Source organism: Amphimedon queenslandica, unplaced genomic scaffold (genome assembly GCF_000090795.2).
Source record: "Amphimedon queenslandica unplaced genomic scaffold, v1.1 AMPQUscaffold_13510, whole genome shotgun sequence".
NCBI classification, from domain to species: Eukaryota; Metazoa; Porifera; class Demospongiae; order Haplosclerida; family Niphatidae; genus Amphimedon; species Amphimedon queenslandica.
In genome coordinates, this window is record NW_003546254.1 from 356,774 (window position 1) to 375,217 (window position 18,444).

Consider the following 18,444-nt stretch of genomic DNA (forward strand, 5'->3'; position numbering starts at 1 on the left):
TTATTGTTTCTACTTTTTAAAAAATACACGTACTGTGTACATGTACATGTAGATTTCTGATCAATTTTAAACAGTACTCCACTCTTTAAAAAATAGTACTCCACTCTTTAAAAAATAGTACTTACAAAGTACAGTACTAGTTCACTATACATGAACCTAACACAACAATGTAAGTACATAAACTCACCTACTATATCAACTGGTGTACAGTGAACATTACACTTCCTAATGATACTCTGATCAGTGTATGCAGTATAGGCCCCACCCTCACCTCCAGGGAGCAGTACAGTTGGATGATCAGGAGACAAAGGGCTCAGTATTAGCAATGACATGAAAATAAGTCCATCACTAGAAGGACAATACTCAAATACATCCCCTTCAATCCTCCGTGGCCCAGTGTCAGTGAATAGCTTTTGTCCATTAGAGCAGAATATAAGTTCGTACTGTGGCCCGTAGTCTTGTTTAGTGTCCACTATCACACATTCCTCCACTAGGAGTCTCACCGATGTGTCATATGGTCTCTGTATGGCACCGGCTCTAACACTGAGTATCTTTAACTCAACCAGTCTTACACCTGAGGAAAGGAGAGATAGAGTAATTTACACTGTACTTTTAGTTATCACACAATGTACATGTACATGTATATTTGTGAAGCTTTGTCCATCCTTGCGTTTACTCAAAATTTCCCAAATTAAGAGAAATTGTGGGCCATTAAATTTCTGGCTATAAAAAGTACATGCACAAATGTACATGTACATTAGCGAAAAATTTCCCTTAGTAATAATAAATTAGTGTATATACATGCAGTTTATGCAATGTAGAATTTTAGAAGTGTAAATGTGAACATTTTCATAAAATGCTACAGTTTTATATAATACATGTATATACACTCTTACCATTAGCATTCAAGTCCAGATTAACCTCATTAATATTCACTTGAACTTTAATCAATTGTTGCGATGCATACTCAGTTGATAAGTGCTTGACTCTCCTCGTGGCGTCAGTCGCATGATCATCGGCAGCAGAATCATGTGACTCACTCTCATGCGACGATGATCCCATGAAGTTAAAAGCCGACTGATAGAGGGAGAGGGAAGAGTGAGGACTGACGTGATCAAGTGAGTAATACATTGATTTGATTCCTTCGCTATTAGTAGCAGTGATAGTATGATCAGTATCAGTATCAGTATCGGCATCAGTATCAACGTTAGTAGGTGGTATCAGACATGTTAATAATGTATGGACCTAAAAAAAGTAAGCAAAAATTGAGTTCGTTCAATTTCTTTATTAAACCAACTGTGTGTGCCAGTATTACCTGTACATATGCATGACTACCTTAAAGTGACTTTTAATTGCGGGTACTAAATTTTGCGATTTTAGCACAAGGTAGATTTTGCTGGTATTAAAAATTGCAAATAAGTAATTATTACTAATAGTAATATGGCATTGTGATGTCATTATTAATAATTGCGAGTATTAATAATTGCAATTTTTAACCCAAATGCAAAAAAATTCGCAATTAATAGTACCCGCATTTAAAAGTAACCTTAAGGTACATAATTACCTTGGTCTCATCAATATGTAAATGTATCAGTGGTAGATCAACTGTAACGTTAAACTGAGCTCCATCTCTTTTAACCCTAAAAACAAAACAAATACATGTAACTAAATGTAAATGAATAAATAAATAAATAAATACAACTAAGGGTGATGTGATTAACGTACTGTACATGTACATGTACATACCACTGTATTTTTCACAGCTACTTTATATAATACGTGAACATACATGTACATATGTGAACATACATGTACATGTACATATAATTACAGTACCTCTCTATTTGTGCTGTTGCATTAAACTGGTTCAATAAATGAAGCAAGCTCCGCCCACTACTAATTGCCGACTGTATCTCATTAAATTCGCCTACCAATACTTGTATCTCTGATAACTTGAGAACATAACTAAAAGGAGGTGTGGCCGTTTAAAAACCCACCCACACAAATAATTGCATACCCTTGTACTTTACATGGGCGGTTCTTAATCACTGATGGGTGTGGCTTCTTGTTGATAGCCTCTTCCACTTGAATCTGAGTTAAAGACTGAGAGGATTCTGATAAAAGGGGTGGGGTAGAGGGCGGAGTCACAAACTCATCTGAAATTGTATAAAAATAATTTTCAAAAATTAAATTAAAACCAATATTTTTGGTAATTAGAAATAAATTAAATTTTAGAAAATTAGCTCATTATTACCGTCATCATCAATGTCAAGATCATCCTCTTCTAGCTCCATCCTCTCGCTATCAAACGACCAATCAGATACACTCTCAAAGGTCATGTGGCCAAGATTAACCACAACCTGGATATAAATAAAAAAAGGGCACATCATTTTTATTACATGTACATGTACATGTACACATACATACATACAAGAAACACGTGTATATGTATGTACATGTACATGTACACAAACAGTATAGCAATACAATATAAATGTACATGTACATGTTAACATGTATCGACAGTTCAACACATGTCAATAAAATACATGTCAATGGTCTGTGTGCATGGATACATGTACATGTACATGTACAAGTATTCAACCAACCATTGTTGAGTTTGGTTGTGTCACATCTTTTGGTATCAGTAAGTGAGGAGCGGATATATCAAGCTTTACCAACACGTTATCAAGGAGGGTGTGGTCAACCCCGCCCACAACACTCCCGATCTTCTCGGCATCATAAACTGAAGAGGAGGAGGAGGAAGAGAAGAAACTCTTGAGGCGATTGACTATCAGTGGATTATACACAACATCAAGTGGAGATGTAGTGAGGGAGAGATTGTGTCTCTTAAACGACTCAACTTCTTGTGAGACCAACTGAACATGAAATACATCAACTGGAGGAGATGAATTAGACTAGAAGAGAGAGAGAGGGGGGGAGAAGGGAGAGGGAGTGAAAAAGAGAGAAAAAATACAGGAAAATGAAGGAGAGAGAGAGAGAGAGTAGAGTGAAAAAAAATGATTAAATAAAAGGGGCATGGGAGGAAAAAAATATCATCATTCATTTTACTTTTTTTGGTTGTACAAGTGTAGGGAAATGAGTGTCTTCATGATAATGATCAAACACATTCAGTTCTTTAAGAAACACTTCAACTGAACTGTATTTTAAACGAGGTCTGTAGTCAACCTTACTGGTAAGAGATGATAACTATTGAAGAGAAGAGGAAAGATTAAGAGAGAACAGAAAGAAATAAATAACAGCAGGGTTTCAATACAAGGCATGCTAGGTGAGTTACATATAAAAAGCATGCTTCATGAGCTGACAAGACTTACATAGTAGCATACAGCTTTTTGAGCAACTTTAAAAAATTATTAAAAAATCAATTTCAGTTGGGATGAGCTGAAAAGTTCTACGCAATATAAGAGCATGTATATGTATCAGGAAAAATTATTAAAATTTAGAAATCTCTCCTAGCCATTTTTGATTATGAATACCATGTAGAATGGCAAATTTGGAACAACTTTAAAAATTCTGAATCAGCTCAGACTTCTCCAAGCACATAAAAGCATTTACTAATTATAAATACTCTGTACCGTACTGTATATGCTCATACCCTAATTGCCCGCATGCCTATTACCTCAAGTTCCAAAAGTGGGCGTGGTCCCAAAACCCCTCCCTCCTCAATAACGAGCTGAAGAGACCCTTTTATCAAAGTGAACGATAATTGTGCGAATATCCTGTCACGTAACAATTTGCTATTCCCGTCCATCTCAAGACCCAGTTCATCCAATATCTTCTCTTCGTCACTAGTAATTAAGTCGTTATTAACAGGGGCACCATCAGTCCCCTCCTCTTGTCCCTCCCTCCCTCCTGTCCACCAGTAGCTCAACCAGTTTCCCCTTCCTTCAGCTGCTCCGACTCTCTTTGCCTCCTGAAATAAAAAATTCATAAAATTCAACACAACAAGAGCTAAAAATATTATTATACACATATACATAGGGATGTTTGATGCACATAGGGAACTTTTAATTTAATGGCATACACTATACAGTATAGAGGTTTTCTTTTATTGGAGGAGGATCCCACTTAATGGGTTAATGCAGTGCTTTTTAGCTCTAAATTGTGTTGTTTATGTAGCTCTCTTAACATTTAGCATGCTTTATTTGTGGGAAACCCTGATATACCACTAAATACATGCTTCATTTAAAGGTACAAATACACATGTACATGTACATCAGTACCATAGTTCTGCCTATGGTGGACAGGGGTGGTTGAGACAACCACCTCAACCAATGAACCAACCAGTTCATCACTTAGACCAACCATCCAATTAATACTAATAACCATACATAAAGCATGATATTGTAGTCTACTAGTATGGCATACATAAATTTAAAAGGCACAATATTAGTTCTCATTTTTTTTCTAGGCAGAACCCTGCAGTAAACGTAAATGTAAAATTGCAAATACATGTACATCAGTATTAACATGTACCTGGTGCAATGTGCACTTACTTCAGCTAGTGCCCTTTCCTTCTCTATCCTATGCATGGCCACACGTCTCAGTATCACCAGCTCCTCATAATTCAACTCAATCTCATTCTCTTCCAATATTCTCTTGGTATCTTCACTGATTACTGATTGTGTGAGGTGGCTAGTGTAAGCAGAGACATACAGCACACTCTGTCTTGCTCTTCTTAGTACGAAATCAAGTGAGAGACGTTTCTGGTTTTCTCTGATGACTTCACTCACACTTTCAATGGCAAACCTCCACCAGGCACCAGGACTATACAATAATAATAATAATAATAATGATTTTAAAAATAATAATAATATTAAAAGCAATAATAATAACATCATGCACATTGTTGCATGGAAAATATTAAATGAAGTAAAAACAGATAAGGATAATATGTAGTAATAACACCTTGATCCACTTTTATTAAATGCTGATTGACTTATTACACAACCAAAAGTAAAACAAGAACAGTATCAATACAATAAATACACAATGTAAATAACACAGTACATGTACAAACTTAACTAACGTACCTTTGCTTTATGGTAACTCTTGGTCTCAAGTGACGATACCGTTGTGATATCATCCGTAGCTTAAAAGCATCCGATAAACCAACAAACTTATTAACCTGATCCTGTGACAGTACAATAGACCCATCACTCAACTGAGCATCGACAGATACTCTTGGACCATCCGATATCTTTAAAGGATCAGCTGAACGATTAAGCGTGATCATAGCCTTAGCTTCTAGTGGTAGCAATATGTGCGAGAGTGAATGAGAGCTGGCCTCTGGATCAGTTGGTGCATAATAACTGCTGGACATCATGTCTCGTGTAGCTTTGACTGTTAAGGATTTCTTCTGCATTGAGTCCTATGAATGATAATGAAATGTATATAAATCTACATAATTATATATACACATGTATATATAGCAATATAATGTTCATAGTCCCTCTCTCTCTCTTTTTTATCCTTGCTTCTTTCCCTCTTTCTCTCTCTCACCATAAATTCATCTTTATCAAGGTCTCCAAACAGCTCATGGTCCCAATAGACACCCAGATTAACTAAACTGATCAATTTAAAGGATTTGCTACCACCAGAAGAAAACTCCACCTCTTCCTAATTAAACATCAAAAAATATAAAGAGAAATGTAAAGGGCTCATTATTGACTTTATTCCATACTAATAAAATTAATTAATGTATGCAACCTATCTTACTGTTAATGTATCTAAGATACATCATCACTATATATAAACATATAAAAGCTCTTGAATTATTTACTTCATTTAACCAGTCCTGTATATTGTTTTGTTGTAATTATTTAATTCAAATTATTACTATTGCTATTACTAATACATATGTACTATCACTATTATTATTATTATTATTATTATTATTATTATTATTATTAAATTTCTAACCCATTTCTCATTGGTCGCTCTTGATGTTAGCTCATCAATTATCAAACCGACTACCAGTGGATCTGAAGCCCCGCCTACTTCTGAATCCTCATAACGAATATGAATATTGTTAAATGTTACCTAAATGTACATGTACATGTATAATGTACAGAACATAAAATCAAATCTCCCTCCATGTACATCTCTCAGTCTCTTCCTTCCTACACATACAGATGCCCTTGGCTCTTTGGAACAAGTAGTTGTTCTTTACCTTGTACTAAAGCTAGTACTGTATATCCTTAAATAGAAGCCGCATGCAAATAAACACTGGGATAGCAATACAATTCAAGTACGAGAGCACTAAAGTGCATACCCTCGCCACAATCTGTGTAAAAATTATAATAGATTAAGAGAAAAATAATTAGTGAAAGTTTTGAGACAAAAAAGAAGCTTCAGCATGTAAAAACTTAGTGAATGTTCTGAGACAGAGAATTTTTTGTTTTTTAGACAGAAAAGAAGCTCCAGCATGCTTGCTGCACTGCATGCTGCAGCAATGTCAAGGTGTGGCTGCAATGAAGGTGTGGCTCAATCAAGCCATGCTCCACCCGCACACACAGTAATGGTGGCACATGGCCCTAAGTGGTGAAGAAAGCTTTAGTTTTTCTTGATTTTTAAACAGTTTAGCATACATTTGTTAGGCTCTATTTGTTGCATACATATGTATTTTGAGCCCCTGATGTTTAAAGACTCTGGCCGCTACTTCGGGAGAAGAGAGCCTCGTGTAAACTCACAAAAGTATGAATTTTTGGGCTACCATATCTTTAAAACGAAGATGATTGGAGCAATTCCTCTCATATTAATGAAAGATGAGGCTTTGCTTTATTGTTTTATCTACCCAGTTGCTTTTTTGCTCTCACTATGAAAGAGTTGTCGGGGAACCGACCTACGTTTGGTGACTTTGCCAGCTTCTTACTCCACGGAAAAGAAAAATATAGCATTGCCAAGACGGAGAATAACTTTCTCTAGAGCCAGTGTTGATTATAAGACTCTTGAGGACTAGACTAGAAAGCAGTGTCAGCTCAAAAGTGGAGATCAAGCGAACACACACACACACACACACAGACAAAACGACTGCTTTACCCTCGCTTTACGCCTACACGTGGCTCGGGTAATAAATGCACAAAAAGTAGCCTTGAAGTGACTCAGTAGTCTTGTGGATACTGTCTAAAGTTCCTGAAGTCAAATGCGTGATGTTTTCGAGGTCCAAATACCATTTTAGCAGGTTTTTGTTTCAGGAAATACGGTACATACTTTTATACATACATGTACACTGTATATTATGTGGTGCAATAGTTACTTTGCTTTATTTAAAAAGGTATCTGCTAATAAAAAATTCCATTAATGTACTTAATTCTCCTTCTGTTTATCTTTCTTTCTATACAACTATCTTAATTCCCACTCTACTGTCATTCACTTTCATTCGCTCTCTTTCTCTCCATTACATACCTGTAGACCATCAGCTATTGATGAGGTGAAAGAGCTAGCAAAAGATGACCAGAGTGATGATGAGCCTCCTTGTTGCTCTTCCCTCCATTTCTGTTCCATGGCAGAGAGTTTCCCTTCTTTCTTTAACTGTGCAGATTCTTTCTCTTCATCCGGATCAAACTAAAAAAAGAGAGAGAGAGAGGATGACACAGTCAATATGCACCACATCACTTACAATCAATAACGTAAATTATCACTTCACAATAATTATGATGCATTATTTTTAACTGCATGTACTATTTTAGCATTTTGATGCATTGGAGGTTTGGCTCTACATACACTTTAGTCTACTGTGCATTTTTCTATGATACATTAACTTTACATGTGTGTGTGTGTGTCATTTTTATATTTTGTCTGATCTCTTATTAAACTCATTAAAATAAGCACACACAATTAAAAGTGATATTAAAGTGACATACATGTACTGTACCTTATTTAAATTAGGTGGTCCAGCTACAAGGTATAGCCTATCAATTTCTATCAGCCACTTCCGATCATTGAAATACCTCATTGGCATTTGTAACTTAAGCCTACCAAGATATCCTAAAAGAGAGGGAGGGAGGGAAAGGTTTCATCAAACAAGGTCCAATCTTCATATTCGCCACTGGAAACCACACCCTGTACTATAGCTTTACAGGGTTCAAATCATTCTGACCTCGATTCTGACTGATTCATATTTCCCCATTACCACCCTATGAACTATGGTAGTTTTCATTAATCATATACACAGTTCATACTGTCTAATTAAACAAAGCTGCCAGTCTACAGCAAGCCCACTGACCTATTTAATGGGAAACTATGAATCTTTTTATTGGGTAGCCTAAATGCTTAAAGCTCAATTTTTCTTCCAGTAGCAAATATGGAGATAGATACTTTACTCTTACCAGCTTTGACTTCAATTGGTAGCTTTAGTTTATCTAGTGCATCCTTTTTCAGGACAAGGTTATCAAACACAATTGCACCTGTTGTAAGAAAATGAGGAAGCTCTCCCTCTCGCCCTCTCCCTTACCTGAGAAGAGGCCTATATTGAGCTGGTCAGTGTTTAAGTTTCCGACATACTCGGCTACGTATGTGTTCAGAAACCAGGCAGCCAATCTCTCCAGCATGTTCTCTCTGCCAAAAAGTGCTGACTGTTGACTCTGGGCGTAGTTACAAACACGTGGATGATGATTTGATCCATCCCATTTGAGCCTAGGATATACTAACGTGACCTGTAATTTACTAATGTATTAAGAATTAATTATTACAAGTGGGTAGATATTTTAACTTCAGAAATTTCTTTCAGTAAGACAAAAGTATTTAATACAATAGTCAACATGCAATACTTTCATCTTGCAAATACACACACACACATACATGTATAAAACTAAAGTATCAGTTTGCTTTATGAATTAAATTTTCATAAAATTCAGTTATTGCTTGTCTCTGATGAGAGTTCATTCTTATCTGTGGTCTTTTTCTCTCGATGAAATCAATAGCATCATCAGGGACCATCTTGTACCTCTAAATAAACATTAAAAATTACAATATCAATAAATATTTTACCAAACCAGACCACTAGGCACTAGCTAAAGTATTTTATAGTATTTATAGTATTTTTATAGTATTTTTTTGGCATACGCTTTTTGCTTGTGATTTTTTATTTGAAGTTGTATACTACTTTAGTACATGTAAATCTAGTAAGAAATTGTGACGAATTAGCTTAGAAATCTTCAAAACACTGACAGACAATATTGTAGTCTAAACATCATCAAATGAAAAATTAAAGAAACCAATCCCCACTAAACGACAAATTGCTTAAAATTAGCCTATATGCATTTTGTCTACATTGATATAACCACTAACATTCCCCCACATATCATACCTTCATAACATAGCATGCTACAACTGTTGCACTCCTTCCTTTACCAGCTTTACAGTGTACATACACTGAGCTCTTGTTCAATCTCTCCCTATCAATCACAAATAGACCGTCAGCGATGTGCTTCTGAGTAGGAGGAGTGAAATCCCAAGTTGGATATACATACTGCTTTACTCCATTCTTCTCCCAATCCTAATAATCAAACTCAAAGTGAATACAGGCTAAATCCATACAATAAATTTTCGTTTACAAGTAGCAATAAATTTTGCTCACAAGGTAGCCAAAATAATTATTTTTAACAAGCGTTTAAAGAAATAAAAATGTTACTGTAACTACCAGGAACAATTCTATGGCTAAAATTTTAACCCAATTCCACTGCATCATAAATAGCATCTCAAGTGTGAATAAGAGTTATGACTTGCAACAAAATAAATGTAAAATTTTTCGTAAACGGAAGTATAAATATATACAATACCATATAGTACTTTAATGTGACAGGGTTTTATTCTGATGATTGGAAATTTGCAAGCGAAATTGCCCGCCAATCATTAAACATGCTCAGTAATGCAGGTGTACACAAAAATTGCCAAATTAAAAAACTACCAATTACATTTTACAGCAAACTGTCAAAATAAAGCACCGCCAAAATAAATCACTTGAACAATGTAAAGTAAAATTGTTAGCGTCTTAGTACATCAGGTTTAGCAATACCTGGACCTCAAAAAAATTTACAGCATATAAATAAATAATCACTACTACCTGTCAGAACTATAATACACCTCAGTCATAAAATGCAATTGTTATGGACGTGCTGATTTTGATACAAAGGATGACAGTTATTGTTATTCATACCAATAACACTACACACCATTATCACATGTACATGTATACGATTGATGTTAACTACAAACCTTTAAACTATTAGTAAAGAGCTTTAGTTCATAATCTTGATTATAAGAGAGGACTGCCCTCACTTTCTCTCCCTCTACCAACTAAGAGAAGGAAAGAAACAAATAGATTTACTGTAAGTGAAAAACACCACAAAATTAATAAAAATAGCTTTTACTCAATACAGATCATCCTTATATTACAGACCCTATTGGGCGTTTAACTTCTGCAAGCAACTATAGATAGAGTCACTCGGGGCTATTCTGACCAATTTCTGTAATTAAATTATAACGGTCAAAGGACCGGTTTCCTAGTTGACCATTATACAGAGGTTCCACTGTAATTGCATGCAACAATTATAATGAATTAGGACAATAGTGAGAGTTCTTTAAAATGCTAAAGTTACATATGAATTGACGTCATTGTCACTCCACATACATGTACAAAAGATGGGGTCACATAAAGAAAATGGCACCAGAAGAGGTGTGGCACACTACCATATAGCTAAAATTTTTTGTGGCCCAAAATTTTCGTGGATTTCGCATTTTTTTCAAAACCCACGAAAATAAAATCCGCAAAAATTGATTTTATATGGTTTAAGATGGCCAAATACCACAAAAATTAAAGCCATAAAATTGATTTTTGGACGGATCCACAAAAATTTTCCGCTATATGGTATGTATATCTAGTTTTAGTTAGAGGTTAGAACATATGTTACTTTAGCTGTGGTGTGATTTTCTGTTACAATTATTCACCTCTTTAGTCATACTTCTGAAAGGTAGTGCCCCTAATATAACTGTGTCATCGATCCTATCGTACCAGTTGGTGATAGAGACTTTCTGTTTGAATATTAGTCTGACTAGTGTTGGAAAGTAGAGGACACGAGCCAGTAGTCTGTGGAAAGCAGTCCCATACAAATATCTCGTCATTATTGCAGTCCAGATTGAAGAAAGAGACATTTGTTGCAAGCCTTGGAGGTAGTGGGGAAGAAGATAGAAGATGAATGATGAATCAGTGAATGACCTTATCAGTTATCAATACTATCACCTGTCTCTGTTAGAGGCCCACCCATTTAGAGGGTGGGCCAAACAGGAGTATAGATGCAGATAACTCCATTCCTTTATAGGGGGAAATGATCCTTTATTGATAATGTAATAGCACTAACTTTAAGATTGGGATCATTAGCTTTCATTATTCTAAGCATGCAACTGCAACAAAAAGACTCAAAATGGCAAAAAGAAGATTTGCCTACTTGTGCTACAATGACTTTTTCTTGCAATTGCAAGCTTAGAATAATGAAAGCTAATGATCCCAATCTTTAAATTAGTGATATTACATTACAAGACATGAGAATAAAGGATCATTTCCCCCTATAAAGGAATAGAGTTATCTGCATCTATGCGGCTAGGGCTGAGGCTATTATTTGAGAATAATTTTAAGAACAATGGGTCTAAATTTTAACTGGGTAGAATAATAGCTTCAAAAGAGAATAGTGGGTGGAGTTTAAGAATAATGGGAGTGGTTTGCAGCAAAAATAATTAATATTCATGAAACTTATCAGCTCCCGTCATACATGTACATAACTCCATTCATTCATACATTAATGTTCTTTTTTTTCCTTTTTGGTTCCTGGTGTGTTTGCCAGGTTACCATCAGCACTCTACTTCTCTGTGTTTTTCATTTTACTATTATGCTGTAAAGTTTATTAATAATAATAATTATATTCTTAATAATAATATATTCTTAATAATAGTTAACTACCCTAAAAAATCACTGCAGTTACACTTTAAACTACGTAATGTTATTAATAATTAGATTTATTGGGAAAGTAAAAAAACACTGTTTTAAAGGTGTGGCTCATGAATTTTTTGCTAATTTTTTTTTAGTGGACTGTGAATAAAAAATGTGTATTCCATTTATAAAATTATTTTGATTTCTTAAAACTTTCAATATTTTTACAAAGGCATTGCAATGGCGATGGACAGTTAAACATGTGTGTGGTATCTAGCCAATTTGTGAATGGATTTAGGTGTAATGTGTACTGGAGTTGGCAACCAACTGTTAGCCACTCCATTGTTCATAACTATAGTATCATAATATTTTATTGTCATATCATAGTGCTGGTTTTCCGGTTGCAATGGCAGCAAAAGAGGCCACAGCTATAGATGAACATGTACCAGGTAGCGAATATAAAAATGTTCTGTTCAGTGAGAACTTTTCAAAGAGCATGACAGATGATATTTGGACTAACACCACCTTCTACACGTTCACTAATTTTGTGCTACAAGGAGAAAAAGATTATACTCTACAAGGTGCTTCTGTCCTTGACTTGGGATGTGGTGGTGGTTTGTTTTCTCGTTGGGCAGCTGCGCAAGGAGCTTCTAAAGTTGTTGGAATCGATCTATCAGAGGAGCAAATTGCTGTTGCTTGCAAAATGGATGAAGACAATGATGGTCACCATTCATCTGGTATTGAGTACTATACTAAGGATGTGATAGACATTAAAACTCCGGAATATGGCGAGTTCGATGTCATCATAGCTGTCCACTTGCTTTGTTACGCAGATAACCCTGAAAAGCTGCAGCGTATGCTTCAAGCTGTGTCGGTTTGTTTGAAAAAGGGCGGCCGTTGCATAGGAGTACGTGAATGTCTTGATTCTGCTTTAAAAGGTCCAGTGTCAATGAAAATGAAGGAAGAAATAAAGAATGGGCCAATGCTTGCATACCAGATAATACCACAGTCAGATGAAATTGTCGACAGCAAAGATTGTGATGATTTTTGTGCTTGCATTAATGAGTTTCGAAGTTCAGATGGCTCAATCATTAAATTCAAAAATTACGCAGTTAGCGAATCAACAATGATTAAAATGTTCAATGATGCTGGCTTTGAAGTGAATGCCTGTGGGCCAATGTTGACTTGCTCTCCAGAGGGAAAAAAGATGTTTCCACCTAATTTTATTGACAAAGTTACAAATAATTATGGAAAATTGTTGTGGTACTTTGATATTACTAAGAATTAATTAGGATTGATTAATTTATGCTGCAATTTTGTTTTTCTTCATTTTTGAATGAGTCTAACACCTGGTTTCCATAAATTTGTACAACAGCCTTGCAGCCTTGTTGCAACAATGAACAATTCTGAAAACAACAGACAACCACCACAAGTATAATGGTAAAGGCAGGTTGTGGCTGTTGTCTGAATTCTGTGATTAGCACATCTATAGTGGCCAAGTGGTGTGAGAGCAACTTAGATCTGATAGCACTGGCTGTTATATAGCTTACAGGCAACATCATGTGTTGCTTGATCACATCAAAGCATGATAAAAGGGCTTGGAAAGTGTTCAAAGAAACATTGTTACAGTGATTTTCCTTAAACTTGCATGATAGACAAGCAGAAGTGTGTTATGAACATGCCCTGTTGTGGTCAGTATTAAGTAGGTGCATCCATTTTATTTCTGACCACAACAGGGCATGTTCATAACACATTTCTGCTTGCCTTTCATGCAAGTTTAAGGAAAAGCACTGTAAATACTGTGGTGTTCTTGGCTTGACCTCATGGTCATGAATACAATTAAAATAACCTGCCTTGTTTTTCCACCCACTTTTGATGCTGAAGATTATATCCATGTCTTCTCTAAGGCCAATTTGGTGCCTTTGGTTTCTATTAATATGCCTATCAGGTTTTGTAATATCGATTTGTTTCCATAAATGGTTTCCTGTTATATATCATCAACCTTATTTAAATAGGAGTTACCAGATAGTGAAGTCTAAACAGGATCCACATCATCTACTAGCAAATATTAATTCATCATTAACATTTCTACACAGCAAAAAACTTTTCATCTCTTCCTCTCGTTTTAAAAAGTCTCACTGGATGCAAAAACTTATGCATCATCTACAACAACACAATTCCAATCAAGTTATTTTGATAACAGCTGATCACTTGTATGAAGATATTTTGTTTAACTGGTTAGCTGCTGCTCATTTGAAAGCACATATTACCACACATGACGTACTTATTCTATCTCTTGATGATATACTATGCCAGACTTTGCTGGGCTACGATATAGAAACTGTGTGTGTGAGAAAGCATGAAGTAATTGATTCATCTGCTGGAATGCATACTTCATTGTCACATGTATGGATCATTAGGTGCATGATAACAAGACTCTTAAACTATTGGGGGTATGACGTACTCATGTTTGACTTAGATGCAGTGCTGCTCAAAGACCCTCGACCTTTATTTGAACAATTTAGACAGTCTGACATTATCGGATCACAGGGAAAATATCCGTTTGAATTAAGTCGTGAATGGGGTGGAGTAACACTCTGCATGGGTGCAGTTATGTTTAGAAGTACTCACCAAACTGGTAAGCAGCATAAGTAACACTTAATAACAATAGTATCTACTGTTCGTTACATAGCAATATTCTGGGAAAACTCAAAATTGCTACACAGTAATGCACAAGATGATCAAGTAAGAGTTAACGAGCTCTTGCACCAGTCGGCTATTAAGTGGTTTGTAGCAAAAGATTGTCACGGCTTCTCTCATTGTACAGTTACTGGTTTAACAAAGGAGGGACTCAATGTAACATTACTGTCGCAAGACATTATATGCCGGCAATCGTGCAAAAAAGATCACGGCTACTACATCTGGCACGGACGTGCCTCTCGAAGCAATCCAAGTAAAATGTCCAAAGCTAGAGAAGGAGGTGCTTGGTTTTTACGTAAAGACTGGAAAAAAATACTGCACTCTACCAGTGTCACTGGAAATGATTTAATAGTTAAAATGAGCAATGAATAAAAATTATTTTATTGTTTGATAATAGAAATAAAATTAATACTTATGGGGAATACTCTCATCATCAAATCAGTTTAATGCTGTATAACGCAAAATTTGAAATTTTTATAAATTTAGCAGATTTTACAATTCTTTGAAAATTTATGACAATAATTATTCATTACAATACAAGACAGCAGTGTAATTTTAATCTAAAAAGAATTGATTTTTGGGAAAATTCGCCAAAGTTACAGACCTCAAAAATTCTGTAATGGGAAATTATGACAACAATAATGATGTTAGATCTGGAAATATTCCCAAGCTTGGAAATAAAATCAGAAAAAACTCCAAAAATTAAATTTAAAAAAATTGAAAATATCCCCACACTCTTGGAAAAAAATCAAAAAAAATTCCAGAAATTAAAATTTAAAAAATTCGAAAGTATTCACATGCTCTCGGAAAAATTTAAAAAAATTATTTAAAAAAATGAAAATAATTTTAAAAATATTCCCACGCTCTCAAAAAAATCAGAAAAAATCCAAAAAAAAAAATTCTAAAATATTCCCACGCTGTCGGAAAAAATTAGAAAAAATCATTTAAAAAAATAGAAATAATCCAAAAATATATCCACGCTTTTGAGAAAAATCACAAAAAATTCCAAAAATTAAAAATTTAAAAAATTTAAAAATATTCCTACGCTCTCGGAAAAAATCAGAAAATTTTTAAAAATAAAATAAAAATAATCTGAAAATATTCCAACGCTCTCTGAAAAAAAATAAAAAATAATTTTAAAAATATAAATAATCCAAAAACATTCCCACACTTTTGAAAAAAATCAGATAAAATTGCAAAGGTAAAAATAAAAATAATCCAAAAATATTCCCACGCTGTTGAAAAAAATCAGAACAAAAATCATGAAATATAAAAATAATCCGAAAATATTCCCACACTCTTGGAAAAATCAGAAAAAATTTCAAAAATAAAATAAAATAATCCAAAAATATTCCCACGCTCTTGGAAAAAAATCAGAAAAAAATAATTAAAAAATAAAAATAATCTAAAAATATTCCCACACTGTCAGTAAAAAATCAGAAAAAATTCCAAAATTAAATTAAAAAATCTCAGAATATTTCCATGCTGTCGGAAAAAATCAGATAAAATCATTAAATAAAAATAAAAATAATCCAAAATATTCCCACACTTAAAAAAAATTAGAAAAATTCCAAAAATTAAAATTAAAAAAATTTGAAAGTATTCAAACCCTCTCAGAAAAATCAGAAAAAATCATTTAAAAAATTAAATTAATTCGAAAATATTTCCACGCTGTTGGACAAAATCAGAAAAAATCATTTAAAAATGAAAATAAGAAAAATATAGCCCATGGTGTTTTCCAAAAAATAGCTCCGAAATCACCCCAAATTTTTATTGCATTTTCTAATACATATTGATGTCATTATGCTGTGTAGAAAGTTTGAGGTGATTCCGACTTCAATTTTTAAAGTTACGGCCATTTTAAGAAAACGTCAAAAACCTGAAAAATACCCAAGACTATAGCCCATGGTTTTTTCCAAAAAATGGCTCTGAAATCACCCCAAATTTTTATTACATTTTCTGATACATATTGATGTCCTTATGCTGTGTAGAAAGTTTGAGGTGATTCCGACTTCAATTTTTTAAGTTACGGCCATTTTAAGAAAATGTCAAAAATTTGAAAAATACCCAAGGCTATAGCCCATGGTTTTTTTTAAAAAAATGGCTCCAAGTCACCCCAAATTTTTATACCATTTTCTGATACATATTGATGTCCTTATGCTGTGTAGAAAGTTTGAGCTGATTCTGACTTCAATTTTTCAAGTTACGGCCATTTTAAGAAAACTTCAAAATTCTGAAAAATACCCAAGGCTATAGCCCATGGTTTTTCCAAAAAATGGCTCTGAAATCACCCCAAAATTTTATATGTCCTTATGCTATTTAGAAAGTTTGCGTTTTTTCCGCCAAATATTCTTAAAATTATGAGCATTTTTTAAAACGAGCCAATTTTTAGCAACAGCTATAGCCCATGTCTATTTTCAAAAAAAAGACTCCAAAATCACCCAGATTTCTTATTAAAAGTTTTGATACATATCAATGTCCTTATGCTACACGTATGTGTGTACATGTACATAATTTCATAAATTATTAGAATCAATGTCTCACATTGAGCTGCCCAAGCTTTTAATCAGTCAATATTCAAAGAAAAAAGGAGACTGAGAGAGAGAGAGAGGCTTTTTATTGTTAGTTATCATTTCAGGAGGTGTGGCTCATTATAATTATTAATGAGCCACGCCCGTTACCTATGACAACCTATGACAACCAGCTAACGAGCAGCAAAGAATGAGTAAAGCTGGTAAAAAGAAAGCAAAGAAAGGAGGAAAGAAAGGCAAAAAGAAAGACGGTAAGACTAACCTATTCGTGAAACTATTTATCATTACCTACTTAGGTGATGACTTTGAGCTAAGTATAGAGGAAAAATTCAAAAAGACCTCACAAGAAGTTGGTTATCTCAAAGAGCAGCTTGGTAAATAAATAAAGCTATATTGATTGCCCTCAATTATTTTGTACAAAAATGTCCAGTTGACTTCGTGTAGTACTGAAATTCACAGTTCACACTTGTCACGCCTGAGGCTAAGTTCACACTGCATGTACATTAAAATTCACACCAGTAAAGTTTAAATTTTACTTCAACTGATTGCTAGTAAAAGGCTATATCTACTTAGAAATTTTAATACTATTTTTTTATTAGCTGAAAGACAAGAATATGCTCGTCGCTCAAAAGCAACAGAAGAAGCAATGAGAGAAAGGTTAATAGTCACTAAAGCAATTGTAGAGGAAGAGAAAGTCAACAAGAAAGACATCAGCTTTGATCTGACGCGTCAATACAAAACGCTCCAGCTACAAAGTGAAACAAAGATACTAGCACTAGAAGAAACCATAAAGAAACTAACTAGCGAATTGCAGACAACAAAGCAGACACTGACTGAAGTGACTAGACAGAGGGATAAGTTAAAAGAAGAGAAAGAGGTTGAAGTTGCAGCATTGAATAATCAGTTGTCATTCTTGAAGAAATCATACGAAACTATAATACAGGTGACATATAAAATATAACAATGCATCTATTTTATTTTTTTGTATTCTTTCCTCAATTCAGGATGCAATGGACAGTTTAGCTGTTCAAATGGAGGATAGCAGAGGTCAGTGGGACATTGAAAGTCAGACTCTGGACAGTGAAATACAAAATGTTCTTGTGAAATTTGGAACACCAGACATCCACACGAAACCACTTAAATAATCACATCTAAAACTTTACTGCATGCTTTATTGTATAATTTACATGCTAAGATTGTTATTGTTTACTTTAAGTCAGTCAATGTTAATGAGTCACTGCATGGTTCTAGTGAAAGGCAGGAAGC

The 18,444-nt window shown here is 34.4% G+C and overlaps 5 protein-coding genes across 5 annotated transcripts in view; 3 read left to right on the top strand and 2 right to left on the bottom strand.

The window, feature by feature from the left end:
• The window catches only part of LOC100640907 (vacuolar protein sorting-associated protein 13D), a 44,495-nt gene extending 35,889 nt beyond the window's left edge, over nt 1–8,606 (bottom strand). Inside the window, exons 1-13 of the mRNA XM_020005945.1 lie at nt 8,477–8,606; nt 8,352–8,429; nt 7,898–8,010; nt 7,429–7,587; nt 5,944–6,063; nt 5,524–5,640; nt 5,055–5,392; nt 4,518–4,788; nt 3,641–3,934; nt 3,073–3,210; nt 2,610–2,918; nt 2,255–2,360; nt 2,018–2,156 (exon numbers count right to left, since the gene is read on the bottom strand). Coding sequence (XP_019861504.1) covers nt 2,018–2,156; nt 2,255–2,360; nt 2,610–2,918; nt 3,073–3,210; nt 3,641–3,934; nt 4,518–4,788; nt 5,055–5,392; nt 5,524–5,640; nt 5,944–6,063; nt 7,429–7,587; nt 7,898–8,010; nt 8,352–8,429; nt 8,477–8,573 — 2,279 coding nt within the window. The 5' untranslated portion in view covers nt 8,574–8,606. The remainder of the gene's footprint in view (nt 1–2,017; nt 2,157–2,254; nt 2,361–2,609; nt 2,919–3,072; nt 3,211–3,640; nt 3,935–4,517; nt 4,789–5,054; nt 5,393–5,523; nt 5,641–5,943; nt 6,064–7,428; nt 7,588–7,897; nt 8,011–8,351; nt 8,430–8,476) is intronic.
• A 121-nt stretch (nt 8,607–8,727) lies between these two features.
• On the bottom strand, nt 8,728–11,297 carry LOC100641157 (phosphatidylglycerophosphatase and protein-tyrosine phosphatase 1-like). Its single transcript, XM_020006569.1, has 4 exons — nt 10,972–11,297; nt 10,240–10,320; nt 9,332–9,520; nt 8,728–8,970 (listed from the first exon to the last, which is right to left on the bottom strand). Exons 1-4 carry the CDS (start codon nt 11,173–11,175, stop codon nt 8,842–8,844), a joined length of 603 nt encoding a protein of 200 aa, XP_019862128.1. The 5' UTR covers nt 11,176–11,297; the 3' UTR covers nt 8,728–8,841.
• Nucleotides 11,298–12,075: 778 nt separating this feature from the next.
• Nucleotides 12,076–13,310, top strand: LOC109590655 (uncharacterized). The gene has a single exon (XM_020006551.1). The coding sequence runs from the start codon at nt 12,354–12,356 to the stop codon at nt 13,233–13,235; it is 882 nt and encodes a 293-aa protein (XP_019862110.1). The 5' UTR covers nt 12,076–12,353; the 3' UTR covers nt 13,236–13,310.
• Nucleotides 13,311–13,610: 300 nt separating this feature from the next.
• On the top strand, nt 13,611–15,099 carry LOC109590646 (uncharacterized). Its single transcript, XM_020006544.1, has 2 exons — nt 13,611–14,585; nt 14,640–15,099. The coding sequence occupies exons 1-2, from the start codon at nt 13,823–13,825 to the stop codon at nt 15,017–15,019; spliced, it is 1,143 nt and encodes a 380-aa protein (XP_019862103.1). The 5' UTR covers nt 13,611–13,822; the 3' UTR covers nt 15,020–15,099.
• Nucleotides 15,100–17,336: 2,237 nt separating this feature from the next.
• On the top strand, nt 17,337–18,408 carry LOC105316459 (uncharacterized). Its single transcript, XM_011411365.2, has 4 exons — nt 17,337–17,429; nt 17,475–17,552; nt 17,778–18,121; nt 18,183–18,408. The coding sequence occupies exons 1-4, from the start codon at nt 17,369–17,371 to the stop codon at nt 18,321–18,323; spliced, it is 624 nt and encodes a 207-aa protein (XP_011409667.1). The 5' UTR covers nt 17,337–17,368; the 3' UTR covers nt 18,324–18,408.
• The last annotated feature ends 36 nt before the right edge of the window (nt 18,409–18,444 follow it).

Excerpts from the sequence above, each read along its gene's own strand:
- LOC100641157 (XM_020006569.1), bottom strand. The coding sequence starts at position 11,175 with ATGTCTCTTTCTTCAATCTGGACTGCAATAATGACGAGATATTTGTAT. Across the intron at positions 10,321-10,971 it reads TCAGAAGTATGACTAAAGAG|TTGGTAGAGGGAGAGAAAGT; the intron begins GTGAATAATTGT and ends TCCTTCTCTTAG. Across the intron at positions 9,521-10,239 it reads TCTTTACTAATAGTTTAAAG|GATTGGGAGAAGAATGGAGT; the intron begins GTTTGTAGTTAA and ends TTTGATTATTAG.
- LOC109590655 (XM_020006551.1), top strand. The coding sequence starts at position 12,354 with ATGGCAGCAAAAGAGGCCACAGCTATAGATGAACATGTACCAGGTAGC.
- LOC109590646 (XM_020006544.1), top strand. The coding sequence starts at position 13,823 with ATGCTGAAGATTATATCCATGTCTTCTCTAAGGCCAATTTGGTGCCTT. Across the intron at positions 14,586-14,639 it reads TAGAAGTACTCACCAAACTG|CAATATTCTGGGAAAACTCA; the intron begins GTAAGCAGCATA and ends TTCGTTACATAG.
- LOC105316459 (XM_011411365.2), top strand. The coding sequence starts at position 17,369 with ATGAGTAAAGCTGGTAAAAAGAAAGCAAAGAAAGGAGGAAAGAAAGGC. Across the intron at positions 17,430-17,474 it reads GAAAGGCAAAAAGAAAGACG|GTGATGACTTTGAGCTAAGT; the intron begins GTAAGACTAACC and ends TTACCTACTTAG. Across the intron at positions 17,553-17,777 it reads TTATCTCAAAGAGCAGCTTG|CTGAAAGACAAGAATATGCT; the intron begins GTAAATAAATAA and ends TTTTTTTATTAG.